Genomic DNA, 16,859 nt, shown 5'->3' on the forward strand with positions numbered 1-16,859 from the left:
TATATATATATATATATATATATATATATATATATGGTCGATGCCTATATATATATATATATAGGCATCGACCAACCAAACCAGAAGAAATAGGTCTCACAAATACCTAAATAGAGTAATTTTATAACCTATTAAAAAGGACACTTACTTAGCTTAGTCTCGTACATTTTCACATGATCTGGGGACCCCCTGAAATGATCACGCGACCACTATGGGGACCACTGTTCTAGAGTATGATTTGTGTTGGCTCCTAATGTCTTCGTAAGACCACATCGTTTGTCTGTTGATAAAGAGTTGAATAGGGCCTGAATTGTGTTGAACTGCGCCCTTTTAGCTTTTGAGATGCAATTCTAGTGGGTAGACTCATGGAGAACTGTGAGCATACTGGAGCTGCTTGTTCTAATAGTCTATCACATGATGTTGCAGGGTAGCGTCGTACCAAGACGCGTGCGTCCACAAATGCCCGCGCGCGCAGGGAGCGCGCAGCACGCAGTGAGAGGCGTGACGCTCCTTAACCGCATCTCCAGGATGGCATTGACAGGTATGGACTCTTTTCCGTTGTTATATGTGAACACAATAAGCGAACGAGGCAACGGCTGCATGTGTGAGTGCAGGGGCTGGTGTTAGGTGTCAGACACGGCTTCAGTGCTGGTGCTGGTGCCGTTGTAGCGGCATGCAGGCTTCAGCCCTGCCAGAGAGGGAGGCGGCTCGAGGAGGCGATTCTCTCCTTCTCTCATCCTCTCCGATGAGGTTTTTCTGTTGTACCATAGCGGATTGGCCAGACTCGACGACAAGGCAATTGCATAATAGTGAATGCATAGGACTGTTACTGTCTTGTGACAAGCGTGCCCCAGAGCATCTTAATCGCACGCTTGATTCGGTAATGGGGTCAGTGAAGAAGGTAACAGAACCGGGGCCGGCAGGTGGATTTGGGCCTGTGGGGGAAGCTCATTTCACTGGAACTTGATCGATGCATGACAGTGTTGGACTCATGATACAGCCACAGACATTAAGGCAGAGGAGAAATGTTAGGTAGTGTAAGATGTGTAGGGCTAGTTTTTGATTGAAAACGGGATAGGCTTATAATAAAATTAAGGTTTTTTGCAGCAAATGGGTCTAATATTATGGTTAACCTACAACAAACGACTTAAATATACACAGTAAGTATTAAATTATATTAAGATGAACCATCCTTAAGCAACAACATACATTTGTGTCCCCCCTAGGCCTTCATGATTTGCTCTAATGGCACAGCATAGTGGCCTTGACCCTTTGAGGACATGGACCCCAACACCTGAGTGGTACCCTGACGGACCCTGGAGCCATGGTCTTCAGGCCAGCACTGCCCACACGACTGCTGCTCATGGGCCTAGTAGTCCACATGCTCTCAGCAGACGACTCTTTTCAAGGTAAATCCCACTTTGTTACTATGTTATGGAATAAGATGAAGCCATCACTTCATTTTGTCCTCCCACTGATAATGAGTCACAGACACCACCTCTTCTCAACATACAGCACAGCCCGAGCTTTAACCTGACTGCTCATGCCAGTGACTATTGAAAACTTAAGATTTATAAACCCACAGTAGGTGAAATGTTTTTTTTATAATTGGTAACAGATTAATCAATACAAAATCTTTCAAAACATTAGCTATTGTGAAATTTAATTTATAGTTTGTGTCTATCCTTTTTGCTGTCAGACTAATTTCTAGTTTAGTTTGTTGTGCCTCTACAAAAGCAATTGAATGCACCCCAATATTATAAACTTGCAAAATAAAGTTATTTGTCAAAGCATGGCCCTTGAGTTATCATTATCTTAATATCTTTCCCCTTCTGTATCTGTGTGATCTGAGGGCGTCGTCTCCAGAATACCAATGAAGCGTCACGTAGGTCGCACAGCACTGCGTCACTATGGCAACAGAGTTGGTACTGGATGAAAGGGGCTCAATCAAGACTGTGTGAAGGTTGCTAGCATTCAGAAAAAAACATTTTTTTAAATTAGTTGAAATATTTAAAATTGCAATATTATTATTCTTATTATTCAATTAAAATATATACATACACACACACGCACACGCGCACACGCGCACACGTGCACACGCACACACGCACACACACACGCACACACGCACACACGCACACACGCACACACACACGCACACACGCACATGTATGTATGTGATTATTGATACTGCCTATGTCCAAACAGAAACTAAAATTATAAACTTCATGTGCTTTAATCAATCAATCAATCAATCAATCAATCTATCTTTATTTATAAAGCCCTTTACAACACTCAAAGGCAAGGCAAGGCCAGTTTATTTGTAGAGCACATTTCATACCTAATGCAATTCAAAGTGCTTCACACAACAGGAACAAATGCGTTCAAATCACAAAGACATGACAGAAATCACAAAACAGTTTAAGAAATAAAAGAGAAGTGCAGAGAAAATCCTTTCAGTCATATGCACAGCTCAACAAAACTGTTTTAGCTTAGATTTGAACATTGTCAGAGTCACATCTTCAGGAAGACTGTTCCAGATCTTAGCTTCATAAAACTGAAATGCAGATTCCCCATGTTTAGTCCTGACTCTGGCACCAGCAGGAGGCCGGTCCATGTTTAGTCCTGACTCTGGCACCAGCAGGAGGCCGGTCCATTTTTAGTCCTGACTCTTTGGTCACCAGCAGGAGGCCGGTCCATGTTTAGTCCTGACTCTGGCACCAGCAAGAGGCCAGTCCATGTTTAGTCCTGACCCTGGCACCAGCAGGAGGCCAGTCCATGTTTAGGCCTGACCCTGGCACCAGCAGGAAGCCGGTCCCTGAGGTCCTCAGAGTCTGAGATGGTTCATATGTCACTAACATGTCTGAGATGTACTTTGGTGCTAGGCCATGGAGAGACTTGTACATAAGCAGAGCTGCTTTAAAGTCTCAGAGACCTGAGAACAGGATTAATGTGATGGTACTTCCTGGTTCTAGTCAGGACTCTAAGTGACCAAAGTGCTTCACAATAAAAATCAAGGCAATACAAAAGATAAAAACTAAGTAAAAACTTGACCCAGCTCGTTTGTGTCATATATAATTTGGTTTAGTGTATAGAAAATACAGACATAGGCATTAGATATATCCATTCCTAGGTAATTTCAATGTGCACACCTCGGCTAATCGCTGTCTTTTTTATTTTTAGATAGGCCCAACACAAATAGAACAGCAGAGTCTTCATTGCCATCTTCCTCTTTGCCTCTGAGACAACAGTCTGCGAGCCAAGTCTCTGATCATGGTTACTACAGGAGCATGGGTGGCACAAGTTTGGCTGAAGACTCGGATACTGGCGCTCAAGGCATTCATCTCCTGCTTCGACCACCAGACCTGCTTTCTCCTAGTATACCCCCACCGCTGCCACCCCACAGCCAGCCGACCATAATCCCTCCACACCCATCACTTGAGCAGGGTCCATCACTAGAAGAGACCTGGGGCTCAGGAGATTACGTGGAAACTTTGTCTTTCATGGTGCCCGATGGGGATGAGCTAGTCTTGTCCACTCCCCTGCCCAGTCAGCCTTACGATGATGATGATGACCGCTGGGTCTCCTACAACTCGGCATTACCCAGCAGGCCCACATTGCCCCTTGTCTCTCGCCTATCTCCATCCCTTTCTACTCCCACCATAGGACTACATGGAGGGCCCGCCCAGCCAGACCTGTTCCCTACCTGGGACGAGGATTATGATCCAGAGGACATGATGCCTCTGGAACCCACTGAGCTTTTACTACCTGACATGAACAGTTTGGAGTATTACACCAACCTGCTCGCTCGGGAGAGGGAGCGAGAGCGGGAATGGGAGAGAGAGCGCACTGTAACAAAAGCATCTATATCTCCCACGGCTACACAATCTCCAACACATCTTCTCCCTACTCCAACGCCGAGCTCATCTGTGAGTCCAGAGGTCAGCAGACCCACACCTCCTCTGACCCCCTCACCAACAGTAGCAAGCAAATTCAAGCATCCTTCCAAGCCTACTCCTCCACCTAAACCCGAAGATTTTACTCCCATGTTGGGAAAGCCCTCACTCCCTCCCCCGTCAAACACTACAGGACAAATGGCTCCCTCTCCCCCAGAAAGACCACCTTCCCAACCAGAAAAAGCAGATAGACCTCCAGTCATCACACAAAAACCTACAACCACCACCCTTGCCTCTACCACCAAGACTTCTCCTGTCACAACAACCAAAGTGATTGCAAAGACCACCCAAATTATAGCGATAAGCCAAACCAAGGCCCCACCAGTCACCACACCCCGGATCAACCCCCCAACCAGGCAGTACCTTTGTAATGCCACCAAGCCAGAAATGTACCTTGTCAGAATAGGTAAAGAAATCTGGTTTTATACATTAAGCTAAACTAATGTACAGGTGTAAACCAAGTGATATTATTTTGATTGTTTGTGTTCAGTAAGCTCTAAAGGATCATCAGCGAGTTTCAGTCCAGTCAGAGAGCTGCTAAAAAGGGAGTTCAATCGCTCAGTGGAACTCCAGGTAATTATAATTTCATTTTTTAAAAAGTATAACAATACTCATTTTACTTTAGGTGACCTAAATGCTTGTACATTTAACTAATGTATAATTAAATAATTTATATAATTTATAATTCAATAATTTATTTAAATCAATCATATTTTTCTCTCTCTGAACAGTTTCTGAGAACGCCATCAAGTTTTGCTTTCCGGGTCGTCTCCGGACCTTTGATCTATACTGCTGTGTCTGTTATCAATGCCCTTCGACAAACAGGGCGCACCTTTGGCTCCATCCCCACTGTCTCACCTCTCTACACTATACCAGACCTTGTCTATCAGATCCACACCATTCTGCAATTTGTGCCCTCACATGTAGATGTGAGAGTGTGTAATTTCAGCGAACGAGTTGAAAAGGGTTTGCTTATGGCCTATGCTGAGAGTCGCAGACGCGCTCATGAGAACAGCAATATTAGTGTCCAGGTCAGTTGCATACTTTATCATGCTATTTCTGAACCATTTTAGAAATGTAATACATTTTCTGTTTCCAGCTGTTAAATATCACGGTTGGCTTGACAAGACCTGAGAAGCAACAGAAGATTCCTGTGGACATTACATTTGCAGTAAGAGATGGGCGGGGCTACCTGACAGGGTCAGAAGTCAGTGAACATCTGAGGAAGCTCAGCCATGTTGAGTTCAGCTTCTACGTTGGATATCCTGCTCTACAGATTGCAGAGCGTAAGAAACAGTCACAACATGTGTAGTTGAAGAAGTAAATCAATGTGTTAAACTTTGTTGTCATCCACAGCATTTCATTACCCAGAACTCAACACATCTCATCATCGGCGCTCCACATGGGTCCGCACAGGTACAATCATACCTATTGCAATGATGAAAATCTCAAAATAAATCACAAATTTTAAAACCAGCAACATGTTTTCTATTCTGTTTTGTGGTGTTTTTAGTCTTGTTGGGTGTTCAGGATCAGCAGGTTGCTGAGAGAAGTTTTAAAGCACAATTGGAAAGACGTTTGGCTCTTCTGTTGGAGGAAGGTCTGAGTGGAGTAAGAAGAAGACGCTGGAGGAGAGCTACAGCAGTGGGCAATAACAGTCTCCAAGTAAGATTTAAGCTTATCAGTAACAAGTATAGTACTGCAGTTTTTAAATGCAAAAAAATAGCATGGCTATTCTATTATACCTTTATTATAACCCCACCCTCTTTAAGAAAAATAAAAATGAAATTAAAAAATCTGCACCCCCGTGTATCACATTTCTAAACTAAACTTCCTGACCAATGTGACCATTTAACAAGATCAAAATATGCCACATAAAAATAATGCTGCAGGTAACGTCTCGCACTGAGATGCACACACATTGACACAAGACATAATAAACCGCACTCTCTACACTTGAAAATAAAGTTACACATCTGGTAATGAACAATATGACTTATTCAAAAGTAAATATATTGTTAACACACAGAATAGACCAACATCTGTCGCAGCTGCAACGCGGTCTTTTACTCTGCCATTCTCTGTTTGTTACCATTTGTCAAATGTGTAACCACACTAAACGTAGCACACCCATGTCCTGAGCACAATAAACACAACATCCCGAGACCCATGCACCCTGCTCAGGTGAAGCCAAAGCTGTTCTCTCTGAGAAGACATGGGTTTGTCACGCTGCTTTCTTTTCATGTAAACTCCAGTCAGTCCTGATGCATTTGTTTCAGGCTGCACCAGCTGTTATTTCCACATTGTTTGCTTTTTGTAATTTTCAGTCCTTTCGACAGAAGTCTGCCTCAGTAATCTATTTTAAAAATCTAAACAATAAACTAATCAGTGAGTTGCATGCTCAGGTTAGCTCGCAGCGTCGCATTCAGATTTAGTTTAACCTCAATTTAGGAACATATTGCAGAAACAATTGATTATGATATGAATAGAGCCTAAAATAAATGTTTCAGTAATTAATGTACAATAATGTCTAAATACCATGACCAAAATACACTTTTTAAAATGTAAAAATATTTGTATTAATTTAAAAACATTCATATCAGTCAAACCCTTCCATTTCTGAAATGCCATTTTCTGGTGAAGTGGTCTCGCTTAGTATATGCCGCATTTTACTACTAATGCACAATTGCTGAGAGTAAAATGATTTGTTTATAATTAAAAAAAAAATATTTCTGGCTCAGGTGGTGAGGGTGGCAAAGCTGTCTGGGGCAGAGCGCCCTCTGGAGGTCTTGTATTTTGTGGAGGGCCCAGGGGGTGAGCGTATACCTGCTGAGGTCACTGCGGCCTCACTGAACCACTTGGATCTGCAGAGGGCAGCTATCGTACTTGGACATCGAGTTCAGAGGCCTTTGGCTCAATGTGAGGCACCTAGGAGTATATTTCTGTTTTATATGTTTGTATTTTTGTAGCGGTAGAAAATGAATGAATGTATTTTTGTACCTGACACTTTCTTCTGTCTCTGTGTGTCCAGCTGTGGAGACACTGACAGTGCCTCCCGCTGAGACTCAGAGCAGCAGCATTTGGCTCATTGTTGGAGTGGTGGTCCCTGTCCTCCTGGCCATATTCATCATCATCATTTTGTACTGGAAATTGTGTGGTTCAGATAAGCTAGAGTTTCAGCCAGATGCTATCAATACCATTCAGCAGAGGCAAAAGGTCAGATGCCAATCACAGCAGTATTCCTTTACCTGTATCACAGTAATATTCTGACATTCTGTGTGCTTTTAGCTCCAGGCTCCCAGTGTGAAAGGCTTTGACTTTGCCAAATTACATCTTGGCCAGCACAGTAAAGACGACATCATGGTGATTCAGGAGCCTGGACCTCTGCCTGTTCCTGTCAAGGAGGCCGCACCTTCAGATGGAGATCTCAATACTCCAAAATCAAAAGGGTCATCCACTAAAGTTACAAGGTCGAGCCGGCGTAGGGGCAGGTCGGTGCTGCACAGCTGTGCCAAAAAAAGGAACTGATATATGAATAAATATGAACTTAACTATTTTGTGTTAGAATGAGCCCATCAGATGGTGACTCACTTGGCAGTGACCAGTCAAGTGGCAGAGAGTCAGCAGAGGAGAGTACTCGCCCCGTAGCAACTCCTGTTGAAAGCAAACAGCAGAGGAAGCCCAAAAATGGTCTGTGTTCATGTTTTGTTTTTTTAAGCCAACATTATGAACTAATAAGTTCTTCTCTTCTTTTTTTTTACAACTGAAGGAAGAAATAAAATGGGTATGTTTATATTATGCTTTTAATATGTGCACTATTTCTTTACGTATTCATCTGATTGGGACAGTGCATGCTAATGGACAGACATGACACAACATGAATGTAAACATTCTTCATAGACTTGCCTTTTTTATTGTAATCCACCTTCCAGGCAGTGGCCCAGATGAGCTGCTTTCCTCCTCGTCAATCTTTGACCACGTTGACCGCGTGTCAAAAGGTTCCTCTGAGTGCACACGTCGCCCGGCCAACAAGGTGCAATTAATTGCCATGCAGCCACGCCCAAGTCCCTCATCCCAGCACACACCTCCACAACGCAGTCCCACTCATGCTGAAAAGGTCAGCACCTTCATTTGGCATGACATATTCTGTATTGGAGTTAACTGTCTGCTCGGTTTGATCCAGGTGGCACTCAGGCACAAGTCAGAGATTGAGCATCATAGGAACAAGCTGAGGCAGCGTGCCAAGAGAAGGGGTCAGTGTGAGTTCCCTTCCATGGATGACATCATGGATGCATTTGGGGATGGTCCGGTGCAGAGTGAGACAGCTCAACGTCTGTACAGCTCTGCTCATGATCACATGGACTGTATTCTACAGGCCGACACCCCATCACCCCCAACACCCACTGACTCTAGGAGAAGGTTACACTTTTTCTACTCTTATTTTTCAACAAATTAATAGAATAGTTTATCAAAAAAATTAAACATCGTCAAATCACATGTCAATATGTTTTTATTTGATACTACAATTGATTTTTACAGAGGGAGACGTTCTCCTCGGGGGCGTCACCCTCAACAAGGTCCGGGAAGTCTACCTGATACAGACAGAGACCGACTGCTCATTGACCACGGAAGTGCCACTTACAGAAAATACCCAGGATTAAACAATGTGGCATATATGGTAAAAAGGATGAGCCCATTTTTATTATATTTTGTAATAATTATTTCTCATTAAATATGTTCTGTACTTAAAGTTGTGTCTTAATATTTTCAGTCGGACCCAGATCTTCCCCCAGACCATGGCAGCCCCTCTCCCACTGATGAGGTGTTTGACTGTGCCCCTCCGCCGCCGCCCTACATGCCCCCTCAGCCGTCTATTGAAGAGGCCCGGCAGCAGATGCACTGTCTTCTTGATGACGCTTTTGCCCTGGTGTCTCCATCGTCGCAGGGTAGCGCCGGGGTAAGCGGGATAAGCCCTGCTCTGCCTAGCCCCTCCCCCCAAGCCCGCCGGCCAGGCAGGCAATGGGGTTCATACCCAGCCGCCCCCACTCACAGCCCTTTCTCAGAAGTGAGTCCTGCAGCAGGGCAACTACCAGTGGTATGACATTATGATAGTTCATGGTTTTGTCCTTATCTCCTATAGAGATATGCTGAGTTGGGGATGTCACCAACTTCAGTTCAGGGTCTGCTGCAGAGGTCAGTAGCAACTGTTCAAGTTGAAATTTGAGCTATGCAGACAAGTTATACTCGTACCTTCTGTGCATTCAATACAGACAAGGTCTGAGCTCAGGGTATGTTTCAAGTGGAGACCAACTCCCTGAAGTCTATTTGAGTAGGCAATATGATGAGCCCCCCTCCTGCTCCAGACCACGACCTGTCGGGGGCAGTACAGGTAATCAAGCTTTATTATACAAATATAGAAAAATTCTATTATTATTTTATTTTTTAATAAGCAATCATAGTTAAAAGTGCCAAATAAATAAAGGGATCAGGAATGATTACTATCCACATTTATTATTTTTTCATCCTAGGTGCACAGCTCCACCACCTGACCCAAATAGGCATTTCCAGTCAGATCGGTGCTTATCCCGGGGTTGGACGCAGTATGTCAGGCCCCACTGGCTCTAGTTGGAATCAACAACACTCAGACCAGGACCTGTCCAGACCGGGAGCCAGTCGAGAAAGTGTGAGTGTTTCAACAGTACACTTTGTAATTCACAGATATATTAAACAGTAATATGTATTAATAAAAATATGTTTACTTCTTAATATACTGTTATCATAATGTATATTGTACACATGTTTAGCTTCAATATCCTTAACATTCTATTGCTTTTTTTTACAGGTGCTGTCGTTCCCTGAGTTTTCTTCATCGGTTTTTCAGATGCCTAGCTCATCCTTTCGGGACTCTCAAGCTCCACCTCTTCTTTTGACTTCACCAACTCCTGAATACCCTCCAGACGATGCATCTCCCTCGGCACACACCTCTGCGTCTCTTATAAAGGCTATCAGGGAGGAGCTGCGTCGCTTGGCACAGAAACAGACAGCAGTAACCAGCTACCCCTGAAAAATCTGTTTTGGATTTTTAACACTGTACCTTTCTAAAGGATGGATTTATCACACTGGAACATTTCAATTTATTCTTCAAGACTGTGCCAACAAGACAAAAGGAACCTCCGTGATTTACAGGGTCTCATTGATCCACCCATTTTCCATATCAATGTCTCATTGAACACAGTTTCCTGATTCCACCAAGTGCTTCCTGGAGTGGGCTGTCCATTCTCAAAGATAGGCAAACCACTCCTAAATTCCTAAAATGGATCATACATCTGTTTTCGTCTAAACTATATATTTCCTTTTTCCAATGGAGTACCGGTAGTTAATCCATCACCGAAGTTACACATGCAATTGTCTGTGGCAGTGTTTCTCAGTGGTTCTGGTACCACTTGGTGTATGCAAGCTTTTTTGTGGTGGTACACAGGAGTTATAGTCCTGACTAATAGATTTTTCAAAAGTTAAGTTGCTGTTAACATATATTGCAAGCAGATCGCAAATCAAATTGTAATCGCAATGCTTGACAAAAAAAATACTCTCAGATAATATCTGAGAGTAATTTTTTTGACAAGCATTGTATTGCAATTTTATTTGTCCAAAATTGTTCAGCTAGTTACTGTTCATGTCAGGTTTAGAAGAAGAAACTTGTCAAAGCACAAAAAAGCTTGAAAATCACTTGTCCAAGACACCCTCAAAGACCAAAATGTCACGTTGTGTTCTGTTGTTTGGGGCGCTACAGTTGATACGTTTTGTGGTGCTACCATAAGCCTCGCAGTCCTCTCATTACCATGCATTGCCTTCCGCACTCACCTCAGCCAAAGCCCATTTATAGATAAGGTATTTGCACTGTCGACAGCTGGAGGTGGCATACAGTTCTCATGGCATGGTGATCTAAAAAAATCTATGAAAAATATTTATTTAAAAAAATCTATATAATAATTAATGTAAATTGATATGAACCCTATGAGCACAATATTAATGTAATTATAAAAGTATTGAGATGTAATTTATTTTTATTGCTTGTAGAGTCTATGAAAGTCTATGTTTTTGTTTCATTTTGATCAAAAAAGACCAAGCTACTGTTATATGGCTGTATTTTAGTTGTCTGTAATATTTGAGCCAAAGTTTTTGCTTGATAGCTGCTTGCTTGTGTGCTCATTTTTTGGTGCCAATAACAAAAAATACTGCTGTTGCAATGCTTTGACATATTGATTTGTGAGTTCCATAGAGAATCAGTGCAATTATTCATCATTTTATACTCGATCTTATACAGTGAGTCTTTCGAGTTAAGATTGTAATTATAGGTAGGTGTTTGGTCAGAAAATGTAAAAAAGGGAAAAATAAATTATATTAACTATTATAAATGTTCAATTACCATATCGAGCCTTATACAAAAACTAAAGTGTGGCCCTTAATTGTGACCAAATGACTAATTATAGTAATACTATAAATACTTAACTATAATTAGATTAAAAAAAAATATTTCAATCATTGTCTTGGTGCTGTTTGGTAATCCTACAAGGCCTCTAGGTTTCCTTTGGGCGGTGTTGGTGAGCCCTCTTGTGGCTTTGGGAGAGTTTGTCTGTCTCTGCATTATATCATGTTCAACAAGTTTGAACATTAGATATTTGTGATGTACTGTAAATGTCTCGCATGCTGCTAAAAGAAAGAGACCTTTTATGTTCCACATCACATGGAGAAAATGCAGTGCAATGTTCATGGTGTCATTCTCCATCAAACTGAAAATACCACAATTCATTTAAGAGATTGTATTTGTTTTTCTTTTCCTAAAGAATTAAAAATGAATGGTGGCTACATTTAAAAGTGTTTAAATATTGTGTTAAATAGAGAATATTATAGACTTGTGTAAGTGATCAGAAAAGCAGCTGTGGCAACATATCCTTTACCATCGTTCACCAGCTGGAGATTTTCATATGGGACTTGTCCCGTTAGTCGACCTAAAGGACCTGCTGAAACCCCCACACACACACGGTGCTATTCAACAACTCGAGGTGTGTCTGAGTTTAGCTACTCTCACAATAAATATGAAGCTTATCCTCCTGGAAAACTCTGAATTCAGCTCATTCAGTGCACACAAACTATTTACAAATGTTTTGTAAAATAATGTGTTTTTTGTTGTTGTTTAATTACTTGTTGTTTAATTACTGTCTGATCACACTGATGACCATGAGTCTCTGGTTTTTACAAAGGAATCAGCGTCTTTGTTTGGATACATTTTATTTGCTTGCCAGTGTGCAAACTGCTTCAGAGAGCACAGGATAACCATGTATTACACACAGGATTAAACAAATATTTGATATTGCAATGCTTTGTTGTTTGATAATTATGCAATCAACCATGAATTGTATCCTGCATGACGTCAGTTTGTGTCATACAGTAATTGGCTCAAGATTACTCTTTACTCTTTGAAAGTAAATCTTGCAGCAGACTTGGAGTTTTCCCTGTTCATCTGGTTTTGCACTTTATACCCGAGAATAGTCCCATCTGTTGTGAAAGTTGTATTCTGACAACATAAAGGAAATATGTGACTAATGTCATCCTGGTTAAACACTAGGCGGGCCTATTCAGAGCTGAGTGTGCCATGTGGCGGGACTTGTTCTAATCCAACTGTCTGAGCTGCGTTCTGCATTGTCCAAGAGTCAGATTGTGCTAAACAAAATTAAAGAAATATGTTCAACTTCAGCTGCTAAACTGGTGTACTTGCTTTTATTAAATAGTCTGGTTAAGAGAAAGAGGTAGTTGTAAAATAGTGACATTTAAGTAAGCATACTATGTGAGAGTGTTGCAATAGGCCTATCAACAAGACAAAATGGCAATCAAAATGGCAAAACTGTACGCTTCCACTTCCCAGTTATCTACTACATTATCAAAGGTTTTTTACCCATAAACATAGTGCTATAGTTGAAATATGTATCACATAGAAAACATAGTTACTGAGTTACTACAATTTTAAGTAAATTAGTAGTAACACATTACTGTTCCCACAGTAATACAAGTTACTTTCTTGAGGCAGTAATAAGTTGTGCTTATTAGCTTTTTAAAAGTAACTAATGTGTAAGTAATTTAGTAGTTACACACTAGTCAACCTAGTCAAAACTAATTCTTGTTTTTTAAAATAAACAAACAAACAAACTAACGAACAAACAAACAAACAAACAAACACCCATCTTATTTCTCAATTGTAGACTACACACTTCATTCTTTGAAAGCAGCCTAAAGAGCTCATGTTGCCGGAAGTTGTTAGTTTCTTTGCCGAGGCTCTTGAATGGGCGCGTGAGGGATAAGAGAGACCAGCGCAAATTGACGTTAGAGTTTCTGGTATAACTCCATTGGTCTGCACGAGGCTGTTGGGCGTTTTTCTTCATCCTCATTGGACACTTGAACCCTCGTGGATCATCCAGACGAGGCGCAGCTAAACTTGAACGTGCCTGAATGTTAATTGAGCCTGGTGAAACTGGCCCCGCCCTGCTGCTGTTTGGTGCGTCCTCAGTGACGATGACACTTCCTGATACACCTGCACAGGTCAACAACAGCCGGGAAGGGAACATCGGGCCGTTTTATCCGCGTCAGAATGAGAACAGAAAGCTCTCGGTTGTGTTTCCCGTGATCTCGACAGCCGCCAGTATCTCGGCAAACAGGCGGTCATTTTCAGAGAACGTTGATGGTTTTTTTTTGAAGACTGGGGTAAGAATTCATTCGTGTAGTAATCTCGTCGCTGCTTTTTAATGCGTTATAACCACATTGACTCTGTATAGGCCTATAATGGTGACGTTATATACAAGTGCCATATAGTCTGTGGTTTTTACATTGTTTCAAAAGTTGTCAGTGGTTTGACCCTAAAAGACCTGGAGGTAAAACCTGCTGGACGAGCTTTGATCTCATCCAGCGCTTCTTAGACAGAGTTAGGATAGTTTTATTTCACAATATTATATATGATTATTATAATTATTGAGCTTGTATAAACTATTAAAGCTACTTACTATCCTTTTGTTTAGAATGGCTGAAGGTATGAAAACTCAGCTGGTGAGCGCCATCCATCTCCAGGACCTGGAACTGCAAGAGAAACCGGCAGCCAGTCATGAGCCAAATAACCCTAATAACAACATTGGTGAGACAGTTGTGAAATGATCTATAATCTCAATAGGTTGAGCAATAAGACTGTTCACATTTAAAAAGATATTCATGTTTGTTACACTTCAGCCCCCAAATCAATCCAAACCTATAGTGTGGAGGACGCCGTAGAGACCATTGGCTTTGGACGTTTTCATATCCTGCTTTTTCTCATTATGGGCTCCTCAACTGTAAGAAGAATTGTTATATATTTTTTCGATTTTTTCCCCCTTTTACTTATATACTATCATGTTTATCTAAGATTGTTGAAGCGATGGAGATTATGTTACTGGCTGTCGTGTCCCCAGAGATCAGATGTGAGTGGCGGCTCAAGGACTGGCAAGTGGCACTTGTTTCAATGGTACATGAAGAGTGAAATTATAGACTTAACTGCACAACACAACATAAAAAAATAATAATATTTACGTTTGTTTTGTCAGATTGTCTTTCTAGGCTTTATGGTGTGTGGTGTTCTTGGAGGGTATTTGGCTGACAGATATGGACGCTGGAAGGTAAGACACTCAGTACTTTCCATTTCTCCGTTGTTTCTCTTTAAAAATTCAACTGCGTGTTTGTGTTTTCAGGTGGTGTTTGCAGGTTTTGTGTGGAGTGCGTATTTCTCCCTTCTCACATCGTTTGCACCGACTTATGGCTGGTTTATCTTCCTGCGCAGTATGGTGGGCTGCGGAGTCGCCGGAGTTTCTCAGGGGTCAGCTCTCTTAAACCAGTCAATTCAAATGCTGTCAACCGATTAACACTGAATAATATATTGATTATATGACACATCAAAATAGTTGAATGTTGTGATGAATATTCCTGTTGTTTATTGTTCAGCAATAAACTTAAATGTATGTTTTTAGGTTTGTGTTGAAGACGGAGTTCATTCCTGCAAAGTATCGAGCGTTTTTGCTGCCCCTGGCCACTGTAAGAGAACATACATTTTACTGTTTGTTGCAGTGTTTTGATGCTTTGTACATCAGCAGCATATGTGTACTTCAATGATTGAAGCCTGCTTTCTGTGCTGACTCAAAAATTGACTCCCAGCATGCCTTGTGTTGACAGATCTTCTGGATGTTAGGTTCCATGTTGATCATCATCCTGGGGATGCTGGTGGTCCCCACACTGGGCTGGAGATGGATGATTCGGATATCTGTTGCACCTAGTGTCCTCCTTATTTTCCTGTTCAATGTATGGGGAAAAAAAGACATTTCACCTCATGTTTTTTGTTGTCTTTAAAACCTCTGATATAACTTCACTGTTTTTCTAAAGTTTATTCCAGAGTCTGCACGTTACCATGTTTCTGCAGGAAACATTCCGGCTGCTCTCAAAACATTGCAAAAAATTGCAAAGATGAACAGAGCTTCCCTCCCACAAGGACAATTAGTGGAACCTCCTTCAGTATGCATTTTGTGATCTAATTGAATTTAAAACTAAAAAGTTTGTCTCCAAACATTTGTTATTTTTAGACAGAGCGAGGCAACTGGAGAATTCTGTTCAATCCAACTTTTAGGAGAACATCTTTACTGCTCTGGTATACTTGGTAAGGACATTCATCCACATATTATCATTGACGTTATATTTGCTTAATAATTGCATAGAAACCAGATTTACAATTTATCCAACAGGTTTGTTGCTTCATTTGCATATTATGGCTCAGTGTTGAGCAGCTCTGAGCTGTTAGAGAAGAACCTGTTGTGTGTGACCAACCCTGACCATGAGCAGCAGATAAAACACCGCCTAGAGGATGGAATATGTTACTGCATACCATTTGGGTACAATGACTATCAAACACTGCTCATAAGCTCTCTTGGAGAAGTTGCCCGTAAGTCATTTATTTATATACAGAACAGACTTGTGTAATTTTAAACTTTTTTTATTGTGCCCTTAATTTAATTAAAAATTACCTTTTTTTTGTCAGTTGTCCCGCTTAACATTGGTCTTCTCAACATATTTGGAAGGAAGATGAGTTTGACTGTTTTACAGCTGCTGGCAGCCATATTTTTTATGTTGTTGAATGTTTGCACCACCATGTAAGTGTCCTTGTGTGTAAACTCATCAGTAAATGTGTATTGCCTAATGACCTTCAGTCTTTGTTTAGGTTTGGGTTCACAGTGCTGTTTTTCCTTCTACGTTCCCTAGTGTCCATGAACTTTAACGTGGTTTATATTTACACTGCAGAGGTATACCTTTCGTATTGAAATTGATTACAGTTGTATTATTTCTGTGCCTGTGACTGTTTGTGTGGTTACAGGTGTATCCCACAGCGGCTCGCTCTCTAGGCATGGGCTTTTGTACATCTTTCAGTCGCATTGGAGGCATGATTGCACCATTCATAGCACAGGTAAACACATCCCCTTATTGTCCAACCAAATCTTCAGTGTGGGCTTGGTGACCAATCATTTTAAAAATATATCAATTTAGGTGTTGATGTCCCGTTCTGTGATAACGGCCCTCTGTCCGTTTGCCGTTGCCTGTCTCGTCTGTGCTCTAGGAAACTTTCTGCTACCTATTGAAACTAGAGGACGAGCTTTGCTGGTATATTCTTACTTAATATTTACTTGTTGTTTCCACAGTTGTTTTCAATGTCTTTCATTCACATTTCAACTTTTTTTTCCAGCAAAACCATTGATGTCTAAAAACATGACTGCATTTACAAATATTAAATATGTTTTAAAAAGCTGAGTCCTTTTTTTTATTCAATAGCTAATAAGAGATCAGAGA

At 41.3% G+C, this 16,859-nt stretch overlaps 2 protein-coding genes across 2 annotated transcripts; both read left to right on the forward strand.

The window, feature by feature from the left end:
- The first annotated feature begins 454 nt into the window (after positions 1–454).
- On the forward strand, positions 455–12,710 carry LOC140367481 (UPF0606 protein KIAA1549). Its single transcript, XM_072453978.1, has 21 exons — positions 455–541; positions 1,227–1,409; positions 3,184–4,362; positions 4,447–4,529; positions 4,688–4,987; positions 5,056–5,242; positions 5,313–5,372; positions 5,470–5,621; positions 6,698–6,875; positions 6,988–7,172; positions 7,245–7,447; positions 7,522–7,646; positions 7,726–7,740; positions 7,889–8,073; positions 8,140–8,375; positions 8,496–8,634; positions 8,728–9,021; positions 9,097–9,149; positions 9,227–9,345; positions 9,485–9,639; positions 9,799–12,710. The coding sequence occupies exons 2-21, from the start codon at positions 1,325–1,327 to the stop codon at positions 10,018–10,020; spliced, it is 4,155 nt and encodes a 1,384-aa protein (XP_072310079.1). The 5' UTR covers positions 455–541; positions 1,227–1,324; the 3' UTR covers positions 10,021–12,710.
- A 1,314-nt stretch (positions 12,711–14,024) lies between these two features.
- On the forward strand, positions 14,025–16,820 carry svopl (SVOP-like). The gene is made up of 15 exons (XM_072453574.1): positions 14,025–14,136; positions 14,229–14,329; positions 14,401–14,499; positions 14,579–14,650; positions 14,723–14,847; positions 14,999–15,062; positions 15,201–15,326; positions 15,408–15,536; positions 15,605–15,678; positions 15,764–15,960; positions 16,057–16,168; positions 16,237–16,318; positions 16,390–16,479; positions 16,560–16,673; positions 16,756–16,820. Exons 1-15 carry the CDS (start codon positions 14,025–14,027, stop codon positions 16,765–16,767), a joined length of 1,509 nt encoding a protein of 502 aa, XP_072309675.1. The 3' UTR covers positions 16,768–16,820.
- Positions 16,821–16,859: the final 39 nt, after the last annotated feature.

Source organism: Eucyclogobius newberryi, unplaced genomic scaffold (genome assembly GCF_026437365.1).
Source record: "Eucyclogobius newberryi isolate DKJ021-1_F unplaced genomic scaffold, fEucNew1.0.hap1 SCAF_2, whole genome shotgun sequence".
NCBI lineage: Eukaryota > Metazoa > Chordata > Actinopteri > Gobiiformes > Gobiidae > Eucyclogobius > Eucyclogobius newberryi.

What these genes read in the sequence shown, in the direction of transcription:
- LOC140367481 (XM_072453978.1), top strand. Translation starts at nt 1,325, where the DNA reads ATGGTCTTCAGGCCAGCACTGCCCACACGACTGCTGCTCATGGGCCTA. An exon ending in TCAGAGGCCTTTGGCTCAAT is followed by an intron (nt 6,876 to 6,987) that starts GTGAGGCACCTA and finishes CTGTGTGTCCAG; the next exon opens with CTGTGGAGACACTGACAGTG. An exon ending in GTTCAGGGTCTGCTGCAGAG is followed by an intron (nt 9,150 to 9,226) that starts GTCAGTAGCAAC and finishes CATTCAATACAG; the next exon opens with ACAAGGTCTGAGCTCAGGGT.
- svopl (XM_072453574.1), top strand. Translation starts at nt 14,025, where the DNA reads ATGGCTGAAGGTATGAAAACTCAGCTGGTGAGCGCCATCCATCTCCAG. An exon ending in GTCGCCGGAGTTTCTCAGGG is followed by an intron (nt 14,848 to 14,998) that starts GTCAGCTCTCTT and finishes GTATGTTTTTAG; the next exon opens with GTTTGTGTTGAAGACGGAGT. An exon ending in TTACTGCTCTGGTATACTTG is followed by an intron (nt 15,679 to 15,763) that starts GTAAGGACATTC and finishes TTTATCCAACAG; the next exon opens with GTTTGTTGCTTCATTTGCAT.